This window comes from Oryctolagus cuniculus, chromosome 9 (assembly GCF_964237555.1).
Source record: "Oryctolagus cuniculus chromosome 9, mOryCun1.1, whole genome shotgun sequence".
Classification (NCBI taxonomy): domain Eukaryota; kingdom Metazoa; phylum Chordata; class Mammalia; order Lagomorpha; family Leporidae; genus Oryctolagus; species Oryctolagus cuniculus.
Window position 1 is genome coordinate 123,576,692 of NC_091440.1, and position 24,058 is coordinate 123,600,749.

The 24,058-nt window shown below is 47.8% G+C and overlaps 1 protein-coding gene across 2 annotated transcripts in view; it reads right to left on the reverse strand.

Moving 5' to 3' along the window:
- Positions 1 to 24,058, reverse strand: part of ITPR2 (inositol 1,4,5-trisphosphate receptor type 2) — a 536,947-nt gene that overhangs the window by 38,620 nt on the left and 474,269 nt on the right. For both annotated transcript variants that reach the window (XM_051850872.2, XM_051850873.2), the window contains one exon: positions 13,185 to 13,345. In XM_051850872.2, coding sequence (XP_051706832.1) covers positions 13,185 to 13,345 — 161 coding nt within the window. The remainder of the gene's footprint in view (positions 1 to 13,184; positions 13,346 to 24,058) is intronic.

Genomic DNA, 24,058 nt, shown 5'->3' on the forward strand with positions numbered 1-24,058 from the left:
AGAACTTAAGTACTGTGTGCGTTTCCCAGCTTCTGTTCCACTCCAGGGGTCTTCCTACTTCTTGAACACAACAATATTGAAAACGGCCCAGTTAATAACCTTATAACGGTCTGTAAGTACTTGAGTGAAAGGAAAAGTTGCATGGCTGTCACTTCAATCAAAGGCTAGAAATGATCAAGCTTAGTGAGGAAGGCTTGCTGAAAGCCAGGGCAGGGCAAAAGCCAGGCCTCCTGTACCAATTAGCCAACTTGTAAATGCAAAGGGCAGGTTCTTAAAGGCCATGAACAGTGCTTCTCCAGTGAACACACAAATGATAAGAAGGTGAACAGCCTTACTGCTGATGTGGAGAAAGCCCTAGTGGGCCAGACAGAAGATCAAACCAGTCACAACATTGCCTTAGAGTGAACCCTAATTCAGAGGGAGGCCCCACCTCCCTTCAATTCTATGAAGGCAGAGAGAGGAGAAGCGGCTGCAAAAGGACAGTGAGCTAGCCGAGGGAGGTTCATGGGGCTCAAGGAGAGAAGCCGGCTCCGAGACCCAGAAGGGCAAGGTGACGCAGCAGGTGCGGCCGAGGAAGCTGCCTCAGGCTCTCGGGAGATGCAGCTGAGATCACTGATGAAGGTGGCTCCGCAGCCTTCCAGGGGAAGAGACTTTCATAGCTGGAGAGGAGAAGTCAGTGCCTGGCTCCACAGCACAGGCAGGCTCTCTCGTTAGGGGCTGATGCTGCTGGACTCTGAGCCAAGCCCTGCCTCATCTGCCATTCTCAGAGTGTGAGGGCCCTTTGGAACGATCCGAAATCCACTCTGCCTGTGCTCTATAAACGGAGCCACAAACCTGGGTGGCAGCACATCTGCTCACAACATGGTTGACTGCATATTTTTAGCCCACTGTCAAGACCTACTGCTCAGAAAAAAAAAGATTCTTTTCAAAGTATTACTGCTCACTGACAATGCACCTGGTCTCCTCTGAACTCTGTAAGAGATGTACAATGAGATCAGTGTTGTTTCCATGCCTGCTAACACAACATGCATTCTGCAGCCCACAGATCAAGGTGAGATTTTGACTTTCAAATCTTGTTATGTAAGAAATATATTCTGCAAGGCTATAGCTGCTGTAGATAATGATTCCTCTCATGGACATGAGCGAAGCGAACCGAAAATCTTACGGAAAAGATTTCCCATGCTAGATGCGTTCACTGCACATTCTATGCTTCATAGCAGGAGGTTAAAGTATCAGCATTAACGGAAGTTTGGAAGAAATCGATTCGCACCCTCCTGGATGACTGGGGGCAGTTCAAAGATCTCAGGGGAGGAAGCCACTAGAGATATGGTAGAAACAGCAAGCGAACTAGAATGGGAAGCAGGGCCCGAGAATGTGACTTATGTGCTGCAATTTCATGATCAAAGTTGAGTGGGTGAAGAATTGCTTCTTGTGGATGAACAGAGAAAGTGGTTTCCGGAGATGGAATCCACTGCTGGTGAAGAAGCCGTGGACACTGCTGAAATGACAACAAAGGATCTAGGATGTTCCGTTAACCTGGGTGATACAGCAGCAGCAACACTTAAGAGCATGAACTCCAGTTTTGAAAGCAATTCTGTGGATAAAATGCTGTCAAACCGCATGGCATGCTAGAGAAACGTTTTGTGAAGGGAGGCGTGAATCCACTGTTGCCTTACTTTAAGAAATTTTCACAGCCACTCAACCTTCAGCACCCACCACCCAGACCAGTCAACAGACATTAAATGGAAGCAAGATCCTCCACCAGCAGAGACTAGGACCTGCTGAAGGCTTAGAGGATCGTTAGCATTTTTAGCAATAAAGTATTTTAATCAAGCTGTGTACGCTGTGCAGACACAATGCTATTGCACATGTACGAGGCTACAGCAGAGTAACGTAACAATCACTGGCGTGGGCACTGGAGAACCAGAGAGTTGTGTTTCTCCCTTTAAATGAGAGCCTTCATTAACTGTGGTCTGGAAAAGAACCCACAACGTGTGCGAGGTATGCCGGTACTTGGACTCTAGAAGCCAAACTGAGATAAGACTGTCTCGGCTGACTCCTGTGGAGCTCTGACCACTTCCTCACTGCTCACCTCCTGCAGCCCTAACTGCGCTGTCTGAGGCCAGAAATCAAAACTGCCTCCCCTAGTCTTCACGAAAACCTCTGCCTTGATTTTTCATATCCATCATTTCTTCCGATTTCAGCTCCCAGTGGCTTTTCCTGAGTGTTGGTTCTCATTATTACTGCGGATCAACCGAATGGTTCTGTTCCCCGCTGCCCCCCGCTGGGATGGTGCCCTTGAGTCCATTTCTTGCACTGCTGGGGACCACCTCTCTAAAGCCGAAGACCCTGCCTCTTTCACTGACCACCTCCGCTGTCAGGCCCGAAAGCTTCCCAGCGCGCGAGGCCTTTGTGATCTGGCTTTTGGTTGCTAGTTTAACAGCCTGTACCCTACACCTCCTTACTCTTTCTCCAGACTTAACCCTCTGCCCCCTCTACCTGCTGCAGCTGCATTTAGCTGGCTCACCCCCAGCACCGAGAATGGCCTCCAGGAAGCCCTGCCTCCACAGGCCCTCCAACACGGCCTGGGCTGTCACCACTCCTTCATTTTATTTCTTTGTCTCCTTTATTTCACCAAAGTTTCCCAAGAGAACATAAACTATCTACCTCAACATTACAATTTTTTAAAAATAGATTTTCACTTTATTTGAAAAGCAGAGACAGAGAGAAAGCCAAGAGTGAGAGAGGTCTTCCCTCTGCTGAATCATTCCCCAAATGCCTATAGCAGCCAGGATTGGCCAGGCTGGAGCCAGGAGCCTAGCATTCCACCTGGATCCCCCAGGCAGGTGGCAGGGGCCCAAGGATGTGAGCTGTCAGCTGTTGCCTCCCAAGATGTGCATTAGCAGGAAGCCAGAATCAAGCCTGCAACCAGGACTCAAATCCCAGCGCTGTGATATGCGATGCAGGCATCTGCGCCCCATCCACCCCACCTTTGAACACATGGGCCTAGCCCAGGGCCTGGTACACGGTCGGACTCAGCCTGTGCTTGCTGAATGAACAAACCTTTACCAGATGCAACCTAACTTCCTAGTCTGCATTGAACCGTGCGCTGCCACACAGTGCAGAGACCGGCATTCTAATCCCTAGGAACGGCAGAGGAGCCTCTCTGACAACTCAGGCTCCACCCAGTTCTTCACCAAGAGAAGGCACAGGTGAAGGCAAAGTCACGGGCACTGGTTCCAGAAGAATCTGTGTCTGGGCCCTGGATCTAGTACTTTCATACTGAGCACCCTGGATGAGTGACATATTTCTCTGGGCCTCAGTTTACCTGAAATGGGTATAATTAAAGACAGCACACAAAAGCTGTAACATATATCCCATTCTTCCTTCCCTTTCTTTGGGTCACATGTTCCCCTCATGATATACCTTCTGCCTGGACCATATTGCCCTCCGTCCCTTCCGTCAAATCCTCCTGGGTCCTAAGACTCAGCCCTCCTGGGAGTCTGCACAAGTGCGCCTGGTGTCTGCAGCCAGAAACAGCTGTCCTGCCCCCACTGTGCCTGCAGCACCTTGCTGAGTGCCTGCCACGTGCTGGGCACAGGGTAGGTGGGGGAAGACGGCAGAGAGCAAAGCAGCGGAGTAAGGGCCCCCGTGGAGTCATGTTGCAACGGTGAAGGGTGAAGAATAAACAACGGTAAGAGAAAAACAACACAAGTTGAGATGAACATAAATGCTAAAGAAAAGAAGGGGTGATCGGCCGGTGCCGCGGCTCACTAGGCTAATCCTCCGTCCTGCAGCGCCGACACACTGGGTTCTAGTCCCGGTCGGGGCGCCAGATTCTGTCCCGGTTGCCCCTCTTCCAGGCCAGCTCTCTGCTGTGGCCTGGGAGGGCAGTGGAGGATGGCCCAAGTGCTTGGGCCCTGCACCTGCATGGGAGACCAGGAGAAGCACCTGGCTCCTGGCTTCGGATCAGCACGGTGCGCTGGCTGCAGCGCACCGGCCGCAGCAGCCATTGGAGGGTGAACCAACAGCAAAAGGAAGACCTTTCTCTCTGTCTCTCTCTCTCTCTTACTGTCCACTCTGCCTGTCAAAAAAATAAAAAATAAATAAAAAATAAAAAAAGAAGGGGTGACAGGGCATAAAGTAACTGGAACGGGGAGGGGGCATCAGGGAAGACCCAAGGCACACTGTCAGCAAGCAAGTGAAAAGGCTCTGACCTGGGGAACATGCTATTTACCTAGATGTGCTCAACACCTGTTATATACATGTATGGAAATATCAGGCGGTACCCTCAAAATATGCGCAGTTACATGCAATGATTAAATGTCGGTCTAAAAACATTTCGAAGTTCGGATCTTGCACAAAGCAGCACAGAAGGGTTTTAGAGCAGACGTACAGATGTGGGATTCACGGCAAGACTCTTCTGGTTGCCCAGAGCTGCTGAGCGCGTTCTGTCACTCACCAGGATTCCGAGTGGCAGCACAGCTGCTGCTGTCACCATCCTTGCCGTGACACTGTGGCTCAGTGAGGGCCGTGACGGCACTTTATTCTTGTTCTTATCAGGGTCTCTGGCACAGCAGACCCCAGCAAGTGCACGTGAAACATGCCACAGCCCCTTCTTGCCTGCGGTTGTGAGGACTGTGATTGGAATACTTCTAATCCTTGTAGGAAGCGCACAGTTGCCAACCAGTTCTGAACGAGTTCTTGTTTTCCTATTTGAATTCCGCTCAGGCCTTCCTGCCATTGTAAGTTTGTCATCTGACTTCCTGTCTCCTAGCCAGGCCTCCTCCCTCCCTATGGACTCAGTTTTCAGTCCTTCTGTAAGCCCATGTGCACTGCGTAGAGTGCTGGTTACAGCTGGCCTTGTCAGTTCTCAATGGACCTGCAGCTTCTGGCTTTATGCATTTTGCAGGATGCAAAACTAACAAACATCTACTGGCCACATGCATGTGCCGGGTAAGTTATGGACACACCACCCTTCTGCACAGGGGAGCCACTGGGAGCAAGTTCCCAATAGTCTCTTAGCCTCAGTTCCTCCATGTGTAGAATGGGATCATAATAACAGCATCTGTCCCCAAGGTTATCAGGCGGCTTTGAAAGAGATCAGGCACAGCACTAGGCACACAGTCAGCTCTGACCCAAGGTCGGTCACACGAGTGGCAGCGGTGCTGGTGTGCAAGATGTACCGAGTCCTTAACACAACTCTGCAAGGAAAATGTGGTCACATCCAGGCCAAATACAGAGCTGGCATGCAGAGGGACGGTTGGGGCAAGTGTAGAATTTCCTGGGTGCCAAATTACCTACTGACCCAAGTCCTCCAAATGACCCCTTGCCCTATGCTCCTGCAGTCTTATCTGCCCAGTCACCCTGTGAGACCCCCACCGTGTCTCCGTCCCCTGACCCAGCAAGCGAAGGCCTAAAGCCTGGCTCTGCAAGAGGCCTTCAAGGTCCTGGCCCAGTTCAGCCAGCGTCTACTCTGTGACCCGAAACTGTACATGATGCATGTTTTATCAAGGGATACGCTGAGGAGCAGAAGGATAATAAGGTGAGCAATCTTGGAAACTCTAAGAACTCCAGCAGCAGATTCTCAGGTCTAAGGTTTATTCCTTTATACCGAGCTTCTCCTTAAACACCGACGAGAAAACAAATGCTGTGTGACACACATTTCACAATTACAGCTCTAGGGTCACGCTGGTTCTTCCCTCCCACCCACACTCCCGCCCCCTTCCTCTTCCCTCTAACTCTCACTCCTAAAAAAGCGACATTACCATTGAGGTGCAATGACTTTGATAGCCCTTGTCTGGACTGTCGAAGAACAGTTTTTGTTCTTGTTTTTTAAATTTTTTTTATTTTTATGTTTATTTTGTTTTTCTCTCTTTTCTTTTCCTTCCTCATACAAAGTGCTGAACTCTTTACCTAGAATAGAGTTAATTTTCTGTGTATAAAGTTAAGTGAAAATAGATCTTAATAAAAAACAAGACTGGGAATAGGAGAGGAAAGAGGAAGCAAGGTAGGAGTGTGGGTGGGAGGGCAGGTATGGTGGGAAGAATTACTATGTTCCTAAGCTGTATTTATGAAATGCATGCAAATAAATTTTTAAAAATGCTATGTTCGGCTTCTTGAACTCTGCAGACGATCACCAGATCACCACAGATCCAGTCTGCAGGAATCCAGTAGATCACTGAGGACTTCAGAGCCTCTTCCTCCAGGCGTCCTCATCCCACTTACACGCATGAAAACCATGTAGCCAGTATTTGGTCAAATCCTTTTATCCTCACTTCCAGGACTGAGGTCTAACAGGCTAAAAAGAGAATGAGAAACACTTGAACATGCGTGCAAAAGCCGTGGTAATTCATGGGTCTTACATGTGAATACGAAATAGGAAATGAGAATAATGCAGAGGGCAGAACCCACACTGAGAGTGAAACGCAGGGCGGAGAACGGAACAGGACCCCCTTCAACTAAGGACACCTATCTTGCCTAGCAGCGGGAAACGGCGGAGCAGCCCCTTGAACGTGAACGCCGATTACTTAATTGCATGTTCTCAGCTGCAAAGACCCTCTTTGGCTCGCCTTGAAATGTAAACACTTTGAAAAGTGTCTTATTAAGCTCTGAAGCCTTTAAAATAGGTTTGAGTTAAAACTTGAGCAGTTATATAATTGGCTTCATTAGATCCAATTACGCAATTAGTGTAAATTAGAAATAATAGAATCAGAACACATAATTTCACAATTATGACACACAACAATAATGCAGAAATTAAGTTGGCAGGTGGGGCTAAGGTGGGTGGGGTGCACATAAATCAAAGCAGCCTCTGTGTTTTTTTATGAGCACAAAAATCTTCTCCTTCCACGGTCACTGCCCCAAAACACAGCTCAACAAAACACGACTGGTTTTGAATTCGAGACTCAGAGAACAACATCTGGAAAACTGTTAGCTCTGTTCCCCCTTTACGCAGCTGAAGTAATGGGTGACTGTATTTCATTTCTAGCACATGGAAAGGATGAGCCCTCTTTCAGAGGTCTTAACAGCCTATTAAAAGGAAAGACTCATTGCTAAGGCAAGCTGGGCTGAACAACTCACCAATGCACCCAGTGGCCCCTGCCCCGTGCTGGGAGAGCGCTGTAGGGCCTATCCCAGGGGTGGGGAGGCGCTGGCTGGACAGGTGCAGTGAGAAGGACCACATAGGGGTTACAGCGCCTGTCTTTCAAGTCAGCCACCCCATTTCAAACACTGCACCCATTCCGGCTGGATCAGCTGACATCAGCCTCCCTGCAGATTATATGCCTTCTGATTTTAAAAGAGGCACAAAGACAGCATTTGGCTAACGGGAAATTCGTGTTCCAATCTCGGCAGCTATTTTGGTCCGTCTATCTGTAAATGACGTCCAACTACTAGAAAGTTCAGAAAAAAAAACACTGATTTATTATTTCACTGGATCTTTTATTTATTCATTCCATAATGTTTTGAGTTTCCTGGGGGGAAGAGAGGATTTTTTATTTATTCTTAGCCATCAAACCAGCAGCACAGCTACCAGTGTTTCAGGCCACAGCACAAGGTCTGTGGAATTGCGTTTCAGGCATATTACAGATATTACCAGCCCTGGTGCTGTGCAGAACGGAGAGCTACCTCAGACCTGCTTGTGATCATCAGGAAGCTTGCAATTATCTGTTGTGTGGAGACAATTCTCATGTTAACCGAAATATGACTTAAATGGTCTTCCTGGCATCACTGTGATGTCAGGAAACAGTTGTTAGTCAAGATTTTAAAAAGCAGAAATGCTTAACAGTGGGATGCAGTAAAGAGAGGAAGTGGTCCCCCAAATCTCTGGTCACAGGGGGGACAGTGACCAGTGGGGTCCCAGGAGCAGCCCAGGCCATCAGACATGCAAGGCACCTGCTCCAACATGGCTCTCACTGTCCATCAAATGAGTAGTAAGTATCCCCCAGAGATCCCTAACATAGCTCAGCAAATGAACGCTGAACACCCGAAAATGTCCCCAAAACGTCAGAGAAGCATCTAAAAGCCTTGGACGTTTTCTTTTCTAATGATGTCAATTTTTTGTGTTCCCCTCGATCACCATCGTTTGGATAATGGGAGAAGCGAAGGGGCTTGGTGACGCCCGAAGCCACTGCTACTGCCGGAGGATTTGTCCTCTCTACCCGCTCCTCCAGTTTACTGGATTCGCTTTCATTATTTTTACTTTCCCTGATGGTCCTTCCTTCCCCTTCCCCTTCTCATTTTCTGTTCCTGATCCCAGCACAATGTTCTTATCAAAAGCGAGCGCTTGCTTGTCACAAGAAGATACATTCCCCAAACGCCTTGATGTACTCACATCTCCCCTGACCACATCCCACAGGTGCTCTCTGTAATTCAATATTCAGGCACTGGCTGTTTAAACCGCACGGTCTAGACTTGGAAGGCAGGGGCAAGAAGTTTTTATGTTTCAGCTGAAACTCCAGACTCCTGAATCTACCACTGGATGGATGCAGAGGCACAAACAGGGTTCCTAAGATTCTAACTCTTGGAAACAATATATGGCTTTATTGACGATGTTTTTAAAGGATCTCAGCATAAACGTTCTTTATTGATATGGTGATAAAAGCATAAAGCACTGGAAGAGAAAGCATAACCAGAGGGAGAAATATCCCCTAAACCTGCTCTAGCCTGATTTTTCCCATTTCACCAAAAGGTAGAGACATTTTCTGAGGGCACCAGGGTGCAAGGCAGACTTTCTTAAACAGTGGGGCAGAATTCAGACGAGTTATTTTGTAAACAATTATGAGGACCTTCCTCATTTGCTTCTGCATTGACCCTTACGGGTAAAAGCTACACCATTTATGAATTTTAAACTTCCTCCAAAGCCCTGTTGAAAAATAAATATCTAAATTAACTTAGAAAATACATTTTTAAAACAATTTTAAGACACTTATTTGAGAGACAAAGTTGGGGGGCAGGGGAGCACACGAGCACACACTCCCATCTGCTGGTTTATTCCACAATAGCTTGACCTTGATGGGAGTAGGTAAGGGCAAAGCCAGAAGCCAGAATGCAGCTGAGGTCTCCTAAGTGGATGGCAGAAGCAAAATCACTCGAGCCATCTCTGCTGTCTCCCAGGCTCTGCACTGACAGGAAGCTGGAGTCCGGAGCCAGAGCTGGGGATCAAACTTGCTAACTCCTAGGCCAAATGCCTGCCCCAGATAAACCTACTTGAAAAAAAGATTTATTCAGGCCGCCGCCGCAGCTCACCAGGCTAATCCTCCGCCTTGCAGCGCCAGCACACCGGGTTCTAGTCCCGGTCGGGGCACCGGATTCTCTCCCGGTTGCTCCTCTTCCAGTCTAGCTCTCTGCTGTGGCCCGAGAGTGCAGTGGAGGATGGCCCAAGTGCTTGGGCCCTGCACCCGCATGGGAGACCAGTAGAAACACCTGGCTCCTGGTTTCGGATCAGCGCGATGCGCCGGCCGCAGCCTGCCGGCCGCAGCAGCCACTGAGGGGTGAACCAACGGAAAAAGGAAGACCTTTCTCTCTGTCTCTCTCACTGTCTAACTCTGCCTATCAAAAAAATAAAAAATAAAAGATTTATTTGTTTATTTGAAAGGCAGAGTGACAGAGAGGGAGGGAGGGAGAGAGACAGAGACAGTGAGAGATTTCCCATTTGGTGGGTCACTTCCCAAATGCCTGCAACAGTTAGGGTTAGGCCAGGCTGAAGCCAGCAGCCAGGAAATCCACCTGGGTCTCCCAGGTGTACTTGGACCATCAGCCATCACCTTCCCAGGAGTATCAGCAGCAAACTGGATGAGAAGTGGAGCAGTGGGGATGAGAGCTGGTGCTCCTCTATGGGCTGTGGACACCCCAGGCAGTGGTTTATCTTCCTGTGCCACGGTGCCCGCCCCCGCCCCCACCCGAAGAAACCTACTTTCAAGGAGCAAAATAAGAGTGGTGGGGAAATGTCTGGAAGGTTTCCTACCACACTGTTAAGAGTAGTTACGTCTGGCATGGAGAAAGACACACACACACACACGCACGCACGCACGCACACGTCATCTTTGAAATGAACTGCTAATGGGCTTCAACTTTCTGTGTTCCTCAACCTCTCTCTCTAGAAGGATCAGGACTACAAGGATGTCATCTCCATAGAGTCTGGAGTGAACAGATTTTCTGATCTGGGCTTATCAGCTACAGATCTTTAGATTTTCAAAGGCCACTTACATACATGAACAATCTTCCATGCAAACACCCTTCTGCTTCCAGCACACCTAGCCTATCACTGCCCTTCCTTCTCCTGGCCGTGAACACGCGGGAACAGAGTCTGTCCTCCAGCAAGTGCACTGCCCGGATGAGAATGGAGACGTCCTGGGTACTCAGACACTCGAGTACAAGCGCATGACACAACGTGAACGTGGAAGGCGGTGGACGTCGTCACGGCAGCCCTCTTCCGGAGGAGGCGCTCGGTGACCGTGGCGTCACAGAACCCACAGGCGCTGGCCTGGCCCTTGCTCCCGGCCTCTATGCAGCAGCTGAGGCTGCTGGACTCTGGCAACGACAGCTCCTCTCAGCTCTGACTCACTGCACTTCCTGGTCCTCCTTGTGCCTCCTCTATTTCCTCTTTTCTGCTTACTTTATTTGTCCTTCGTTATCTAAATGGGGGATCCCCCAGGCTCTGCTTTGGACTTTCTCTTCTCTCTTTACACATTCTCCCTCCTCCCAGCTCCCCTAATCTGATGGCTCCCGTGGACAGTCTCTGTGCAAGTCCTGGTGAGACTGTCACTGGCCAAGTCCCTCCGCCATCACCAAGTACTTGCACGCAGCAGCTCACTGGGCTCATACCGCTCACGAGGGATGCAGCAGCTTCTTCACTCTGGGGAGGAGGCGGGGGCTGAGGCAGCTTCCAGGGCACAGCCATGACATCCAAGACACACCGCTGACACCCAAGACTCACTCCGATACCCCACAACCACCCAGCAAATAAATGGCAGTGCCACCACTCTGTTCTCAGGTCCCAGCTGCTGGCCCCCAGTCTCCCTTCAGAACCACAACTCCTGTTCTGACAGCTTCTCCTCCTAACAAGGGCATTTTGCTGAACACACACACCGCTTTCTCCCAGCGAGGAGGCCTGTAGGCTCTGGCATCCATCTCTCCTACTCCTCCCCATGCTCTCCCCTTAATCTCCTCTCTGGCCCATCAGCATCTCTGACTTCACCTTTGCCCTGGCCAAGCGCGCCACACACCACGGCCCGACCACTGTCCTAGGTGCTCTCTGACACGACCTCCAATAGCTCCCCCTTACTGAGGAAATACGTCCAAATGCTTCCATTTGTTAACTGGAAGTCCAGTCGGTTCTCCATGTCCTGTCTCTCCCAGCTCCTTTATAAGTGACTGTACCAATGACACTGGACAACTGACCCCACCCCATGAGTGCCCCATTAATGCATTTGTTCCAACTGTTCCCTCTTAGGGGAACTCAGCCTTACACAGCAGACTCCTCTGCACAAATCCTCTGCTGTCTGCTGTGTTTCACCCTCTCCTCCCACACACACCCACACACAATGCCCCCTACTCCCTTCCAGGTGGATGTCACACTCCAGCCTTCGCGGAGTCTCACGTGGACTATTCTTGGGGAACTTGGCAGAGTCTACAACAGGACTTCAAAAAGTTCATGGAAAATTCACATTATCTTTTAATTCTCTTCTTCCAGGAACTTTCGGAAGCACACACACACGTTTTGTTTGTTATTTCCCCCCTCTCTTACTAACCCCAACTTCCTTTTTGAAGGGGGAATGCATCAGACTCCTAGTCTCTGAAATCTTTTAGTTCAAGTGACCAATAGGAGCCGACCAGATACTGCTCAAATCTACTCAAATGTTGACAACACAGAGTGATGCAGAGTCAACTCTTCCAATGGCGCCCTTCACATCTGCAGCAGGAGCAAAGCACAGGGGATCAGAAATGTACAAATGCTGACGCAGAATGCATCTCCTTAAAATGGTTACCTCTTTCCTGATTTAGAAGGGAGAAGGCAGTAAGGCAAAAGTGGAGAGAGAGAAACAGGATTAGGTCCTGTCCACTGTTGATAGAAGAATGCAGAAAAAACAACTTATAACAGTAGTAAAAAAAGGCATGAAAAACAATGAGGTATAAAAATTCAGTTTACATGTAGCTCTCCTGCGACCCACAGACACTGACAGGCAAGGGAAATGGTTATTACATCAGCTTCTCCTTGTTAACATGCTACTCTCTGCACTTGTTCACTGGATGTCCCCTGCACTGGAGTGGGCTTTCCCAAGCACATGCTGAACTCCTGGGGAAGGCTGTGCAGCCATGCTTACCAGTGTCACCCCGAGGACCAAGCACGTAGGAGGATCACGAGTCCTCCAAGGTCTCTTTCCCAGGTAGCAAACACAATATTTTCAAGAAAAAAATTCTATATGTACCTATGTTTATTATAGGAATACCAGAATTTAAACTGGATACAATGATACTCACTAAATGTGTATCAGGATGCATTAAAGTTATTTAAATGTCTGTAAGACAGAAGGAACGCTGAATCACAGAGAACCTCCCTCTGTTATTCTCTTGTTTGTTTTTAATTAAAGCAAAAGTGTAATTTGGAGACAGAGAAAGAGAAAGCTCTCGCTTGCTGGGTACACTCCCCAGATGTCTGCAATAGCAGCTTGGGAGTCAGGAGCTCAATCCAGTTCTCCTACATGGGTTGCATGAACCCAACCCTCGGAAGAGGAGCAGGCGGGACTTGAACTGGTGCCCATAAGGGATGCTGGTGCTGCAGGCTGGGGCTTTAATCCCACTGAGCCACAGCGCCGGCTCCCCAGTTCCACTCCTGATTGCAGCTCCCTGATACTGCACACCCTAGGAGGCAGCAGATGATGGCTCAAGTTCTTGGCTCCCTGTCACTCACATGGGACCCTGTACTGAATTCCCAGATCCTGGCTTCAACTGGCCTGGCCTCAGCTGTTGCAGGCATTTACAGAGGCAACACTGCCTATCAGTCAGTCTATCTCTGTCTCTGACTCTCTCAACTTTTTTTTTTTTTGAAAGCAGAAAAGATTTCTTTTAAAAAAGTTACCAAAAACTGACAAATACAAGTTTTACGTTTTAGGAGGCGGGTAGGTAGGGTAGGTGAAAGCAGCCGAATGCGACCCCGTGCAGGCGGAAACCCTGGGACTCACCACGATCATCTGGGCCACGTAACTCTCAGGTCCCGTGTACTCTGTCGGGTCTTTGACCTTCACCAGGACGATGAAGTACAGGTAGTGCCACATGTTGTGTTCGGACTTAATGTGCTCCTCAAATGAGACAGTTTTATTGTCAAACTTGTCCCTCTCGAGTCCTGCAAAACACAGGAAACACAGAATACGTAACTTGCCATTTAATCAGCACTTACTACTTAGCACAAAGACACAACATAATCACTATTGTGAAAAAAATGCTTTCTGTGGGAGTGTGCTAATTTAAAATGTTGTAATTAAGAATAAGCTGGTACACAAGACCCCAGGAAAATAAAAGGCCACAGTTTATAAATTCCTTCCCAACACACATTTATTCTTCTCTCTAGGATCCTTGGAAATTTACAGCCGTATTATAGATGTAAAATGCATAGGTAATTTAAAATATAGCCATATCAAAACTGTCCAATTAAACTGGACCACAAGTCTAAGAAAAAAGGTAAAAATGACTGTACAAGAAAAAGCCTACTTGGCAATCATGACAGAACAGAGAAATCATTTTCTCCAGCGCGAGGGTTACGGAAGACAGATGAGAGAGCCAGCTCTTCAAAACCACTTGTCATCAGTGTAACGTATGCACCGCAGGCACTGGGGTCTCTCACTCTGCTCCAGTCTTCCAGGCTGCTCTGGCCCAAGCATTTCGGGAAGAGGAGGGTCTTTGCAGCTTCCAAGGCACATTTTCAGCCTCTGGAAAGATACTGCAGAGACGAATGGTGGAGAAGATGCTTTGCCCTCAGTGCTGAAGAGTGGATGAAAGGGAATGAGCAGAGATGAAGAGAAACCTCTCTGGAAACAAGAATTCGATGGCCAAGTGAAACGGGAGGCTGGGATGCAACGTAGCCTTGCAGTTCAGATGTTGGAGAAGAAACCAGGACACTGAATTTTAATCCTGGCTACTCTTTCCCTGAGAATGTTTTAAAAGGGCATTCAGGTCTGGAGAAGACCCTTCAAAGAATAAGGTTCAAAGCAGAATAAATTTAAAAAATATGTGCTTAATAAAGGGGTGACCTTTTAACTCCCATTATTGGATGTCTTTATGGAAAATACCATAAAGTTCAGCTGGCCGATGGTTGTGTGCCTCATCTTATTTGACCTATCATCAGCTCCACATGCCCCAAATAAACTATCCTCTTCCCCAAGCCTGCTCCACCCACAGGCCTCCTCTTCTGGTTCTGTGGCGACTCCAGTCTGCCAGTTCTTCAAGCCAAAAGCCTAGGAGTCATCCTTGAATCTTCTCTGGCTCTCCCACATCACATCCAATCCACACTGAAAGGCCTCTGGCACCCAAAATCTGTCCTAAATCTGACCACTTCTCACTGCCTCCGTGTCCTGAGCCATTATCACCTGCAAGTGCCCCCCACCCCTCTGTCTCCACTGTCACCCTACTCATCCCATCTCAACAAAGCAGCCACCGAGATGTGATGAGGTCTCTCCCCTGCAATGCATCCTCAGCTTAGGGTATAGGTCAAGTTCTTAGAATGACTTACAAGTACTACTGCCAGATGGAATACAGAATGCCCAGCTAAGTTTGTGTTTCACATAATCAATGAATACACTTGTTAGCAAAAGGGTGTTACATGCAGTATTTAACTCTTTTGTGGCTTCCTAGCCACACAAATCTCATCCCCTTCTTTGCTGGCTCCATGCAACCACACTGCCCCACTGCTGTTCCCTGGACACAGATTGCTGATTCAGGGCCTCTGCACTGGTTGTCCTGCTGGTCGCCAAACTCTACCTGATACTTTCTGACTCTTCACCTTCTAGTTCAGCAGAACCCTTACCTCCTTAATGCAGCTGAACTTGGTCGCCCCATTTAACACTATAACCAGTTCTTTGCCTTTTGTCGATACTCTTCAGCAAATGGTTTGACAGTTCCGCAAAACATTAAACATGGAGCTAGCCTATGCCACTCCTAGGTTCACACCCAAGAGAAATAAAAAGACCTGTGCATGGATGTTCATAGCTGCATTTTTCATAATCGCTCAAAGCGGAAACACCCCATTTCCATCAATGGGTGGAAGGATAAACAGTCTAGGGTACATCCATATAATGGGTATTTTTCTTTTATGAAAAGCAATGATGCACTGATAGATGCTATCACGTGAATCTTCAAAACATCAGTCACAAAAGGCTATATATTTTGATCCCAATCAAAGCCACTGGGATAGAAAGGAGACCAGTGGTTGCCTGGGCTTAGGAGCACAGAAGGGTTGGGGAGCAGCTAACAGCAAAAGGATGTACGGGGTTTCTTTATGTATGTCTAGCTAAAGGATGTACGGGGTTTCTTTATGTATGTCCAGCTAAAGGATGTACGGGGTTTCTTTATGTATGTCCAGCTAAAGGATGTACGGGGTTTCTTTGGAGGCAGTGACAATGTTCTCAAGCTGAGTATGGTGAGGAATACACCACTCTGAATATAGTGAAAACCAGATGAGTCAGCAGTAAGGTGTATGGATTATATCCCAATAGAGGTGTGTGCGTGTGTATGTGTGTGTGTGTGTGTGAGAGAGAGAGAGAGAGAGAGAGAGAGGGAGAGAGAGAGAATGAATCAAGGAGATTTTCCCAGAACTGAACTGAAACATCCAGCGATTGCAAGGAGCTATAAAAACGATGTTTCTACTGTCAATTAATTGGTAATGCGATAGAAGAAACAGCTTGTGTTATATTCTCAAGGGGTACAGGATATCCAGGAAGTATAAAGGAGGGGAAAGTGGTACATTTGCAAAGGTTTCAAAGGGCTGTAAAGTTTGTTTTTTTTTTTTTTTTCTTAGAGAGAAAGGTCTTCCTTCCGTTGGTTCACCCCCAAAATGGCCACTACGGCCGGCGTGCTGCGCTGATCCGAAGCCAAGAGCCAGGTGCCTCCTCGTGGTCTCCCATGCGGGTGCAGGGCCTAAGCACCTGGGCCATCCTCCACTGCCTTCCCGGGCCACAGCAGAGAGCTGGACTGGAAGAGGAGCAACCAGGACAGAATCCAGTGCCCCGACCGGGACTAGAACCCGGGGTGCCGGTGCCACAGGTGGAGGATTAGCCCAGTGAGCTGTGGCACCAGCCAGACAGGGGTGTAAAGTTTTAAAAACTTGACCCTGGAACACGATTATAGCAAGTGGAGAAAAGGTAAATGGTAATAAAAGGTATTTAATTTTACTGAGCATCTATCTACGCTGATAACCATACAGACGTCTAAATATGCTGTTATAATTAAAGCGGTTCATTACGGTGAGAAAATAGTGAAAACGATTTAATAAGTTGCTCAGCTTAACACCTCTCATTAGGGGAAGGCTCACTCAGGAGTTAAACAAACATTTATTTGCCACGTGGACAGAAGAGATGGCGTGGCGCGGACTGGGGGACATCAGTTCTCTGACGAGGCTGAGTGGCAGCATCTGGAAATGAAGACGGTGCTGTATGTGTGGTGCAAACCACAAAGAGCTTCAGACACAGGCGTTCAGCACCTGCACTGTACCCTGAAGGCTTCTGGGAGGAGGCAGAGCGTTCAGAGCTGCCTGGGTGCAGGATTCGGAGGAAGATTGTGGGGAAGGAGGTCGGGGTGGGGGGGCGGACAGCAAGGGAAACGTCACGGCTGTCTCTCGTGGTCACAGCTTCTTGTTCTCTAAGCTGTGCTGTCCCACCGTCCTGCTGATGATTTCTCAACCCTTCTCCCCAGAACGACCTCGCTCCTCAACTTCAGTTTCTATTTGCAACTGTCTACTGGATAAATCCACCTGGCTATCTTACAGGCAAAGCAAACTGAACTGATTAAACGCTTGCTTCTTTAGCCCTTCTTCCCCTTTGTGCATGAACTCACGGTGGGCGGGGGAACTGGAAATGATGTTCCACCACCTTCCAGCACACCAAGGCCTCGGAGTCTTTGTGCCTCCATCTGCTATTTGTTTTTTGTTTTTTTCCTGTCTCTGTAGGTATTCCCTCTTCCAGCTTCCGTTCAAGCGCTGCCACCACTGAACCCCAAAGACATACCAGTTGGGCCGTCCTCACTGTCCCAGCAACACTTTACTAAGAAAATTTGTCTGTCTCTGTCTCAGCCTCTGCTGCTTTACTGTCTGATGAATTTTTGGATTACCAGTACCTGGCTCAGTGTCTGGAAAACAGTAGGCATTCAACTGAAGTTGGCAAGAATAACTGAGTAAGTGAAGGAGAGAGTCTGAAAAGGGATTGTGGAATGCAAGTTTGCGAGGGCTTAGATTTAGGGAGTGGGAGGCATCAAGCATGGCTGAATGCCCGGGCTTATCCTAATGTCACCACAGCAGGACATCCTACCTTTATGATCGGACTGCTAACCTATCAGCAATTTTTTCTCTTCTGTGTTGTTCTGTCACCTCTGGTCTATCAACAGCCCCTTCTCTTTGGAGTTCCAATCTCTGGTAATTCAAGGTCAATGATTAATACACATACAAGAGCTAATCTGTTTCTGTGCTGGCTGCTTCCGCCCTGTCTTTTACTAATGACCAGCCTATCCTGATTGCCTTCTGGATTGCTAGTAATTGTTTTCCAAGTCATCTGGATTCTCCAACAGCTGGCCATTGCCTCCAACGCTGGTGAAGTTCCAACTGCTGCCACTGCCTGTCACAGGATCCACCGTCGCTTGTCCTAACATGGGTAGCCCTAAGGTGCACACCTGGAGCCAACTCTGCTGTAAAGATGCTGCCCTCTGCTACTTGATATCACAACTTAACACTCAACTCTTCTCTTCCAAGAACCATTTCTAGATTACCCACAGCTACTTTATAGTCTACTAGTCCAACTCCCAGATATTGCAATTGTCTAAATCATTCTTGTAATTACATCTGAAAACATATACGATGCATAGCTGATCTAACATGTGGCCAGAGGTTCCAGGAACGAGTACATATCAAGATAGTCATCATCACAACACTTCCCACGTGTCTGCTGAAGGCCCTATAAGGGAGGAGAGCAGACAGTGTGCACCTTTGTGCTACCAAGGTCACAGGGATTAGCTGCCCAAGTGCCTGGGACCAATTCTCAAGGTCTAAAAAAATTTCTAACTTATTTTAAATGTTCATACCGAATCTTCTCTGCTTTACAATATCATATTTTCTTTAGTATAAAATACTGTTAAATTAAGCTTAAATTACCTAGATGGTCATCTAGAAGTTTGCATAAACATGAAGGTTATGGAGAACAGACCAGGCTGATCTAACATCCTGGGGCTCCTGATACGTCACCCTACGTCCCTGTAGACACATACATCTCACAGAAATAATGCTCGGTGTGTGACAAAATTTGAAACAACTTCAGCTTCCTGTCTGCCATGTACACCAACTTGCTACTTCTGGTTTCACCTTGCTTTTGTAGGTTATAAGCCACAGAAGTACAGAGATAATGCTAAACTGGGGCTGACTTATTGCATAGTTAGTCATTAAGCAAATATTCATAAATGATCCTCAATACACATAAAGAAATATAAAATGGATAAGAGATGGACCTGTAGTTCTTAAAGAAGAGAAATTAACATGTGTTGAGGGCTGACTCTTAGTTTAGCATTGTGCTAGAGAGTTTCACACACATGACTTCATTCATACTCACTATAATGCTAAAACATGGCACTATGTTACACATTTTCCAGACGAGGAAACAGCAGCTCAGAATGATAAGTTCACAGAGCTAAGCTCCCAGAGCCGGGATGTGGAACCATCGCAGAACCATTTCTATCTGACTGTAAAGATCATATACTTTTTATAATACTCATGTGCCCGCACACAGCATTCAGCAGAAGTGACAGGACAACAATATGTGTAACCCCATCTAACTGTGACAGAAGAACTGTAGGAGCACACATGCTTACTCTGGTTGCTAAGACCAGATAAGGCCTCATGGAACAACAGCATCGTAGCTGGGTATGTGCACACGTGTACACGAGAGAGAATATGCAGTTCAGTAGCTCTGTCATTTGTGGTTGTTGAAATGGTTTCCCACAACTGAGAGCACACAGAGATCCAGGAAGTTAAAGGTGAGTAATGCAGTTGGACTGGAGCTTGAGCTACAACTGGGAGAAAGAATGGATAAAAGCATGAGCGAAAAAGAAGGGGCCAGACTGTGGGGCACCTTATATGCCAGTAAAACCCAGAGTTTCAGCGTTCAAGACTACGCTATTACTGATGGTTTTTTGAGTAAGGAAATGATGGATTCAAAGTGGAAAAATGAGCTTGCAGCACTAAGCAGGGTGCTTGGGGGTATGAGCCAGGGTGAGCTGGAAAAACACCAGATTTGACTGTGGGGAAACGTGCAAGGATGCACGTGTGAACGCCAAAGCAGATTCACCAGCACGTGGTAGCTAGTGCACCTGGAAGAGGAAGCAGGAGATGCTAAAAGTGACAGTGAGTCTCCCAGCCCAGATCACCAAAGGCACACTGGCATACTGAGAAGAGCAACCAGGAACTCAGCACAAGGAGCTAAGCTGGAGGAAAGCGATGGAAAGACGTGGTGCATTGGTTTCAGACATGGTGACTGGCTGCTGGGAAGACGCGCCCATGCAGCTGTCCAGGGAACAACTGAACACAGGAGGAGCCTGGCGGGCGGGGGCTGCACCGAGGATGCATGTTTGACACTCATCCACAGAAAGAGGGTATTAAGGGGAGGGCAAGGGGTAGATGACAAAGTCGAAACCTCTTATTTAGGGGCCTGGGGAGAAGCAGAAAGCCGGGATGGACCTGGAGAAAAAGCAATTAGAGGCAGGAGAAGTGAGCAGGAATTAACAGCAATGCCTGAGAAGAGCATTGAAATTTGGTGCTGAGAGTCACCGGGATACTTTAAGGAATTTATAGGATGTAGGTTGTTAAGTAACTGTGAAAATCCAAAGAGAATTTTGTCCATGAAGACAGAGAGGAGCAGGAATCTTGCTCTTCATGTTTGCTCTTGCTGTTGTTAGAACACAGAAGGTAGAATCACATCTTCAGATGTGGCTTCCGCTGCTCTGACCCATTCTTCCCATGAGAGGCTTTCTCAGGGGTGGTGCCCCCAACAGGACAGCTGCGAAGTTCATGCAGGAAGCAGTGGCAAAGGAAGACCAGGAGACACACGTGAGGGTTTCCAAGGCAGCACCTTTCCTCGGCTGTGGAACTCACCCTTCCGTGCAGTAACTCTGCCCCCCAGCACTAGACCCCTGCACCTGGATGGGTCCCCAGGCTTGTTTGTCCTTGAGTTGGGACCTTGACTATGACGCCATCATTTCAGGAGAATAATACAGCTTAGTGGATTTTACATTTAGTTAAAGCCGAGTTCAGATCCAGGCTCTACTGATTATGAACTGATGTTGAAGAGATCCGAATCTCTGCTTCCATGGTTGTAATATGCCTGCTACATAGTCTTTGTTTTTCAGAATAAAATTGGCAGAGAAACTATAGGTGAAAATTCAGACGTGAAGTACTCAGTACATCATCATCTTTTATTTTGCGTGCATGCTGCTGCTAAGAGAATGGATACAGCCTCAGAAGAGGTGGCATTCATAAGGATCAAGGACACGGAGGAAGGGAAGGACCATCCTTGGGAAGGCTGAGGGATCTGTTACAAAGAGATAAAAAGGAGGCACCACACACAAATTCACTGGGAAGAATAGAAGTGTTGATATTTCACATAGACAAGAATTTGAAAGAGTATACAGGGGTGGCCCCTTTTCCCCAAAAGATAGGAGGTATGTTTATCATCGGAGGCATCAGAAGTGTTCTCCAGCCTCTGGGCATACTTCTCCCTCCCCAAGCCCCTAGACGATTGTACAACATCTTCTGTGGTCACATCTCAGTCTTCCTTTCCCCCATCCAACCCGGGTCTAAAAGCTGAGACCAGGGCCAGCGCCGCGGCTCACTAGGCTAATCCTCCGCCTTGCGGCGCCGGCACACCGGGTTCTAGTCCCGGTCGGGGCACCGGATTCTGTCCTGGTTGCCCCTCTTCCAGGCCAGCTCTCTGCTGTTGCCCGGGAGTGCAGTGGAGGATGGCCCAAGTACTTGGGCCCTGCACCCCATGGGAGACCAGGAGAAGTACCTGGCTCCTGCCATCGGATCAGCGTGGTGCACTGGCCGCAACGCGCTGGCTGCGGCGGCCATTGGAGGGTGAACCAACAATAAAGGAAGACCTTTCTCTCTGTTTCTCTCTGTCTACTCTGCCTGTCAATAAAAAAAAAAAAAAAAAAGCTGAGACCCTTCCTTCCCACTGCTTCCCTCTAGCAGACTCCTCCTGCACACAGACCACACAGCGCCATCTCTTCCGCGTCTCGTCACGGATGCTTCCTAAGCAGGAAATCTGAAGGCTCTTTCCAACCACGTTGATGACCTTCTCTGCTTTCCCTGAGCTGATAACTAAGTTCTCTCTCCCACGGCGTCTCCCTGCCTCCCTGGCGCCACACATTCGCGGCTTTCTGCACACCACTGTGACTTGGTACTCTCAGCTTTTTGGTGCACATTCCTTTTCCTCTCTTAACTCTTCCAAGCCGGTGCTTCCCACTCATCTTACGTCTGCTTACCAAAGGCTGCACTTCGTCCTGCACATCCGGAGAGGACAGTGACCCATGAAAGAAATCTAAGCAGGAGAGTGCAAGGTCCAGCCCAGAAGCGCTGCTCTGCACTCCCCACAGGACCACCACAAACAGGATCTCCCGATTCCTGTCCTCCGTTCAGGCTCTTTCTGCAGGGCTCAGACTCATACACTGACCTGTGCCTACCAGCTTCCTCTGAGATGCTCTGTAACACCTCAAAGTCAGTACTGCTTAAGTTAAATCAGCACATTTCTAATTCGTTCTCTTCTCCACCTGTTCCCAAACTCAGTCTCCCACACAGGAACTCAAGCTACCTCTCAGGTGCATCTGAACCACCAAGATGTAAACACTCTATCTCCTGAATACTTCCTGACCCTGGCTTCGCTTTTTAACTGCACGGCCACTTTGGTCACCTTCCCCTCGGACTGTGGCAGTCAAGGCCCAGCTGGTTACCCTGCCTCTAGGACTGTCCCCTGAGGAGCGAATGGCATCTCATAGCTGCCACGGAGGTTGGAACAAAACATGAAGCCCTGTGCAGTTCTCCAATGGGTCACTCGCCTTGGAGGTCTGCAGGGCAAATCTCCGTCTGCCTAACATTCATGGCCATGACCTGGCTGACCGCTTCTCTTGGCATGCCTTGCTCTGCAATGCTGAGCTGCCCAGAGGGAGTGAGGACACCGCTGGGCTGCACTGCCCTCTGCGCCTCGGCTTATCCTGAGCACTCCGCTTCTCCCCACTTCCGTCTGGCTAACTCCCTTTCATCTTTGGCCTCAGCTCAATCATCATCATTTCTTTTTTTTTTTTTTTCATGTTTTTTTTTATTTTTTATTTTTTATTTTATCTTTTATTTAATGAATATAAATTTCCAAAGTACGACTCATGGGTTACAATGGCTTTCCCCCCCATACCGTCCCTCCCACCCACAACCCTCCCCTTTCCCACTCCCTCTCCCCTTCCATTCACATCAAGATTCATTTTCGATTATCTTAATATACAGAAGATCAGCTTAGTATACCTTAAGTAAGGATTTCAACAGTTTGTTCCCACACAGAAACATAAAGTGAAAAATAATAGATGATTTTTTTTTAAATCATGATGAAATCAGATCAGACCTATTGTCATGTTTAATCCCAGTGAGAGTCAAGTTGGGAATTGAAAATTTCTTTTTTTTTTTTTTATCTCACTATTCCAAGTGATCAATTTCAGTTCACAATTGATCATAATGAAAGGACTAAGAGTAAAGGGAGCACATAAACAAGTCTAGTATCTGCTAACACTAACCGATAGAATAAATAAAGGGGAGAGTGATCCAACATGGGAAGTGAGATACTCAGCAGACTCATAGAATGGCGGATGTCCTAAATAGCACTCTGGCCTCAGAATCAGCCCTAAAGGCACTCGGATCTGGCTGAAAAGCCCATGAGAGTATTTCAGGCATGGAAAGCCAAGGCACTCTGGCAAAAAGATCTCTGTGAGTGAGATCCCAGTGGAAGGAACAGGTCTTCAAAGAGGGAGGTGCCTTTCTCTGAAGGGAGGAGAGAACCTCCACTTTGACTATGACCTTGTCTAAACAAGATAAGAGTCGGAGAACTCAAGGGGCTTCCATAGCCTTGGAAACTCATGACTGGTGCATAGGGAGATTATTGATGCCATAAACAGGAGTGTCAATTTGTAAAGTCAACAACAGGAGTCACTGTGCACTTACTCCTCATGTAAGATCTCTGTCCTTAATGTGCTGTACACTGAGGCTTAATGCTATAACGAGTACTCAAACAGTATATTTCACTTTGTGTTTCTATGGGGGTGCAAACGATTGAAATCTTTACTTAATGTACACTAAACTGATCTTCTGTAAAAAAAAAAAAAAATCATCATCATTTCTAAGCTTTCCTGAGTCCTTGTCCCTACTCCCTGCCCCAGCCTTCAGAGGTGCCCCTCCTGTAGGTACCAGCAGCTCCCCAAGAACTTGTCTATCACTTCCCCCAACACACAAGACAGCAATACTATTGTTAGCGTTTGCATCCTGCAGCAGGTTATGAACACCCTGTACCAGAGCACGTCAAACCTACGTTTGTTTCCCTGGCGTATAGGACATTATTAAGCATTACTCCCACTCCAGCCCCAGCTGTTGCAATGATGTTGGAAAGGTGTGCGGAAGCCACTGAGGGAAAATGAGGCAGTCAACAACAGATGAACCAAGGAGGGAATCGGATTTACTGTTGACCTAATTTGTTACACAGAGTAATGCTGTAGGCTTATTTTGTGGCTTTTACCAAAAGATTCTCCAATGGAATCTGGAAAAATGGAGAGTGAG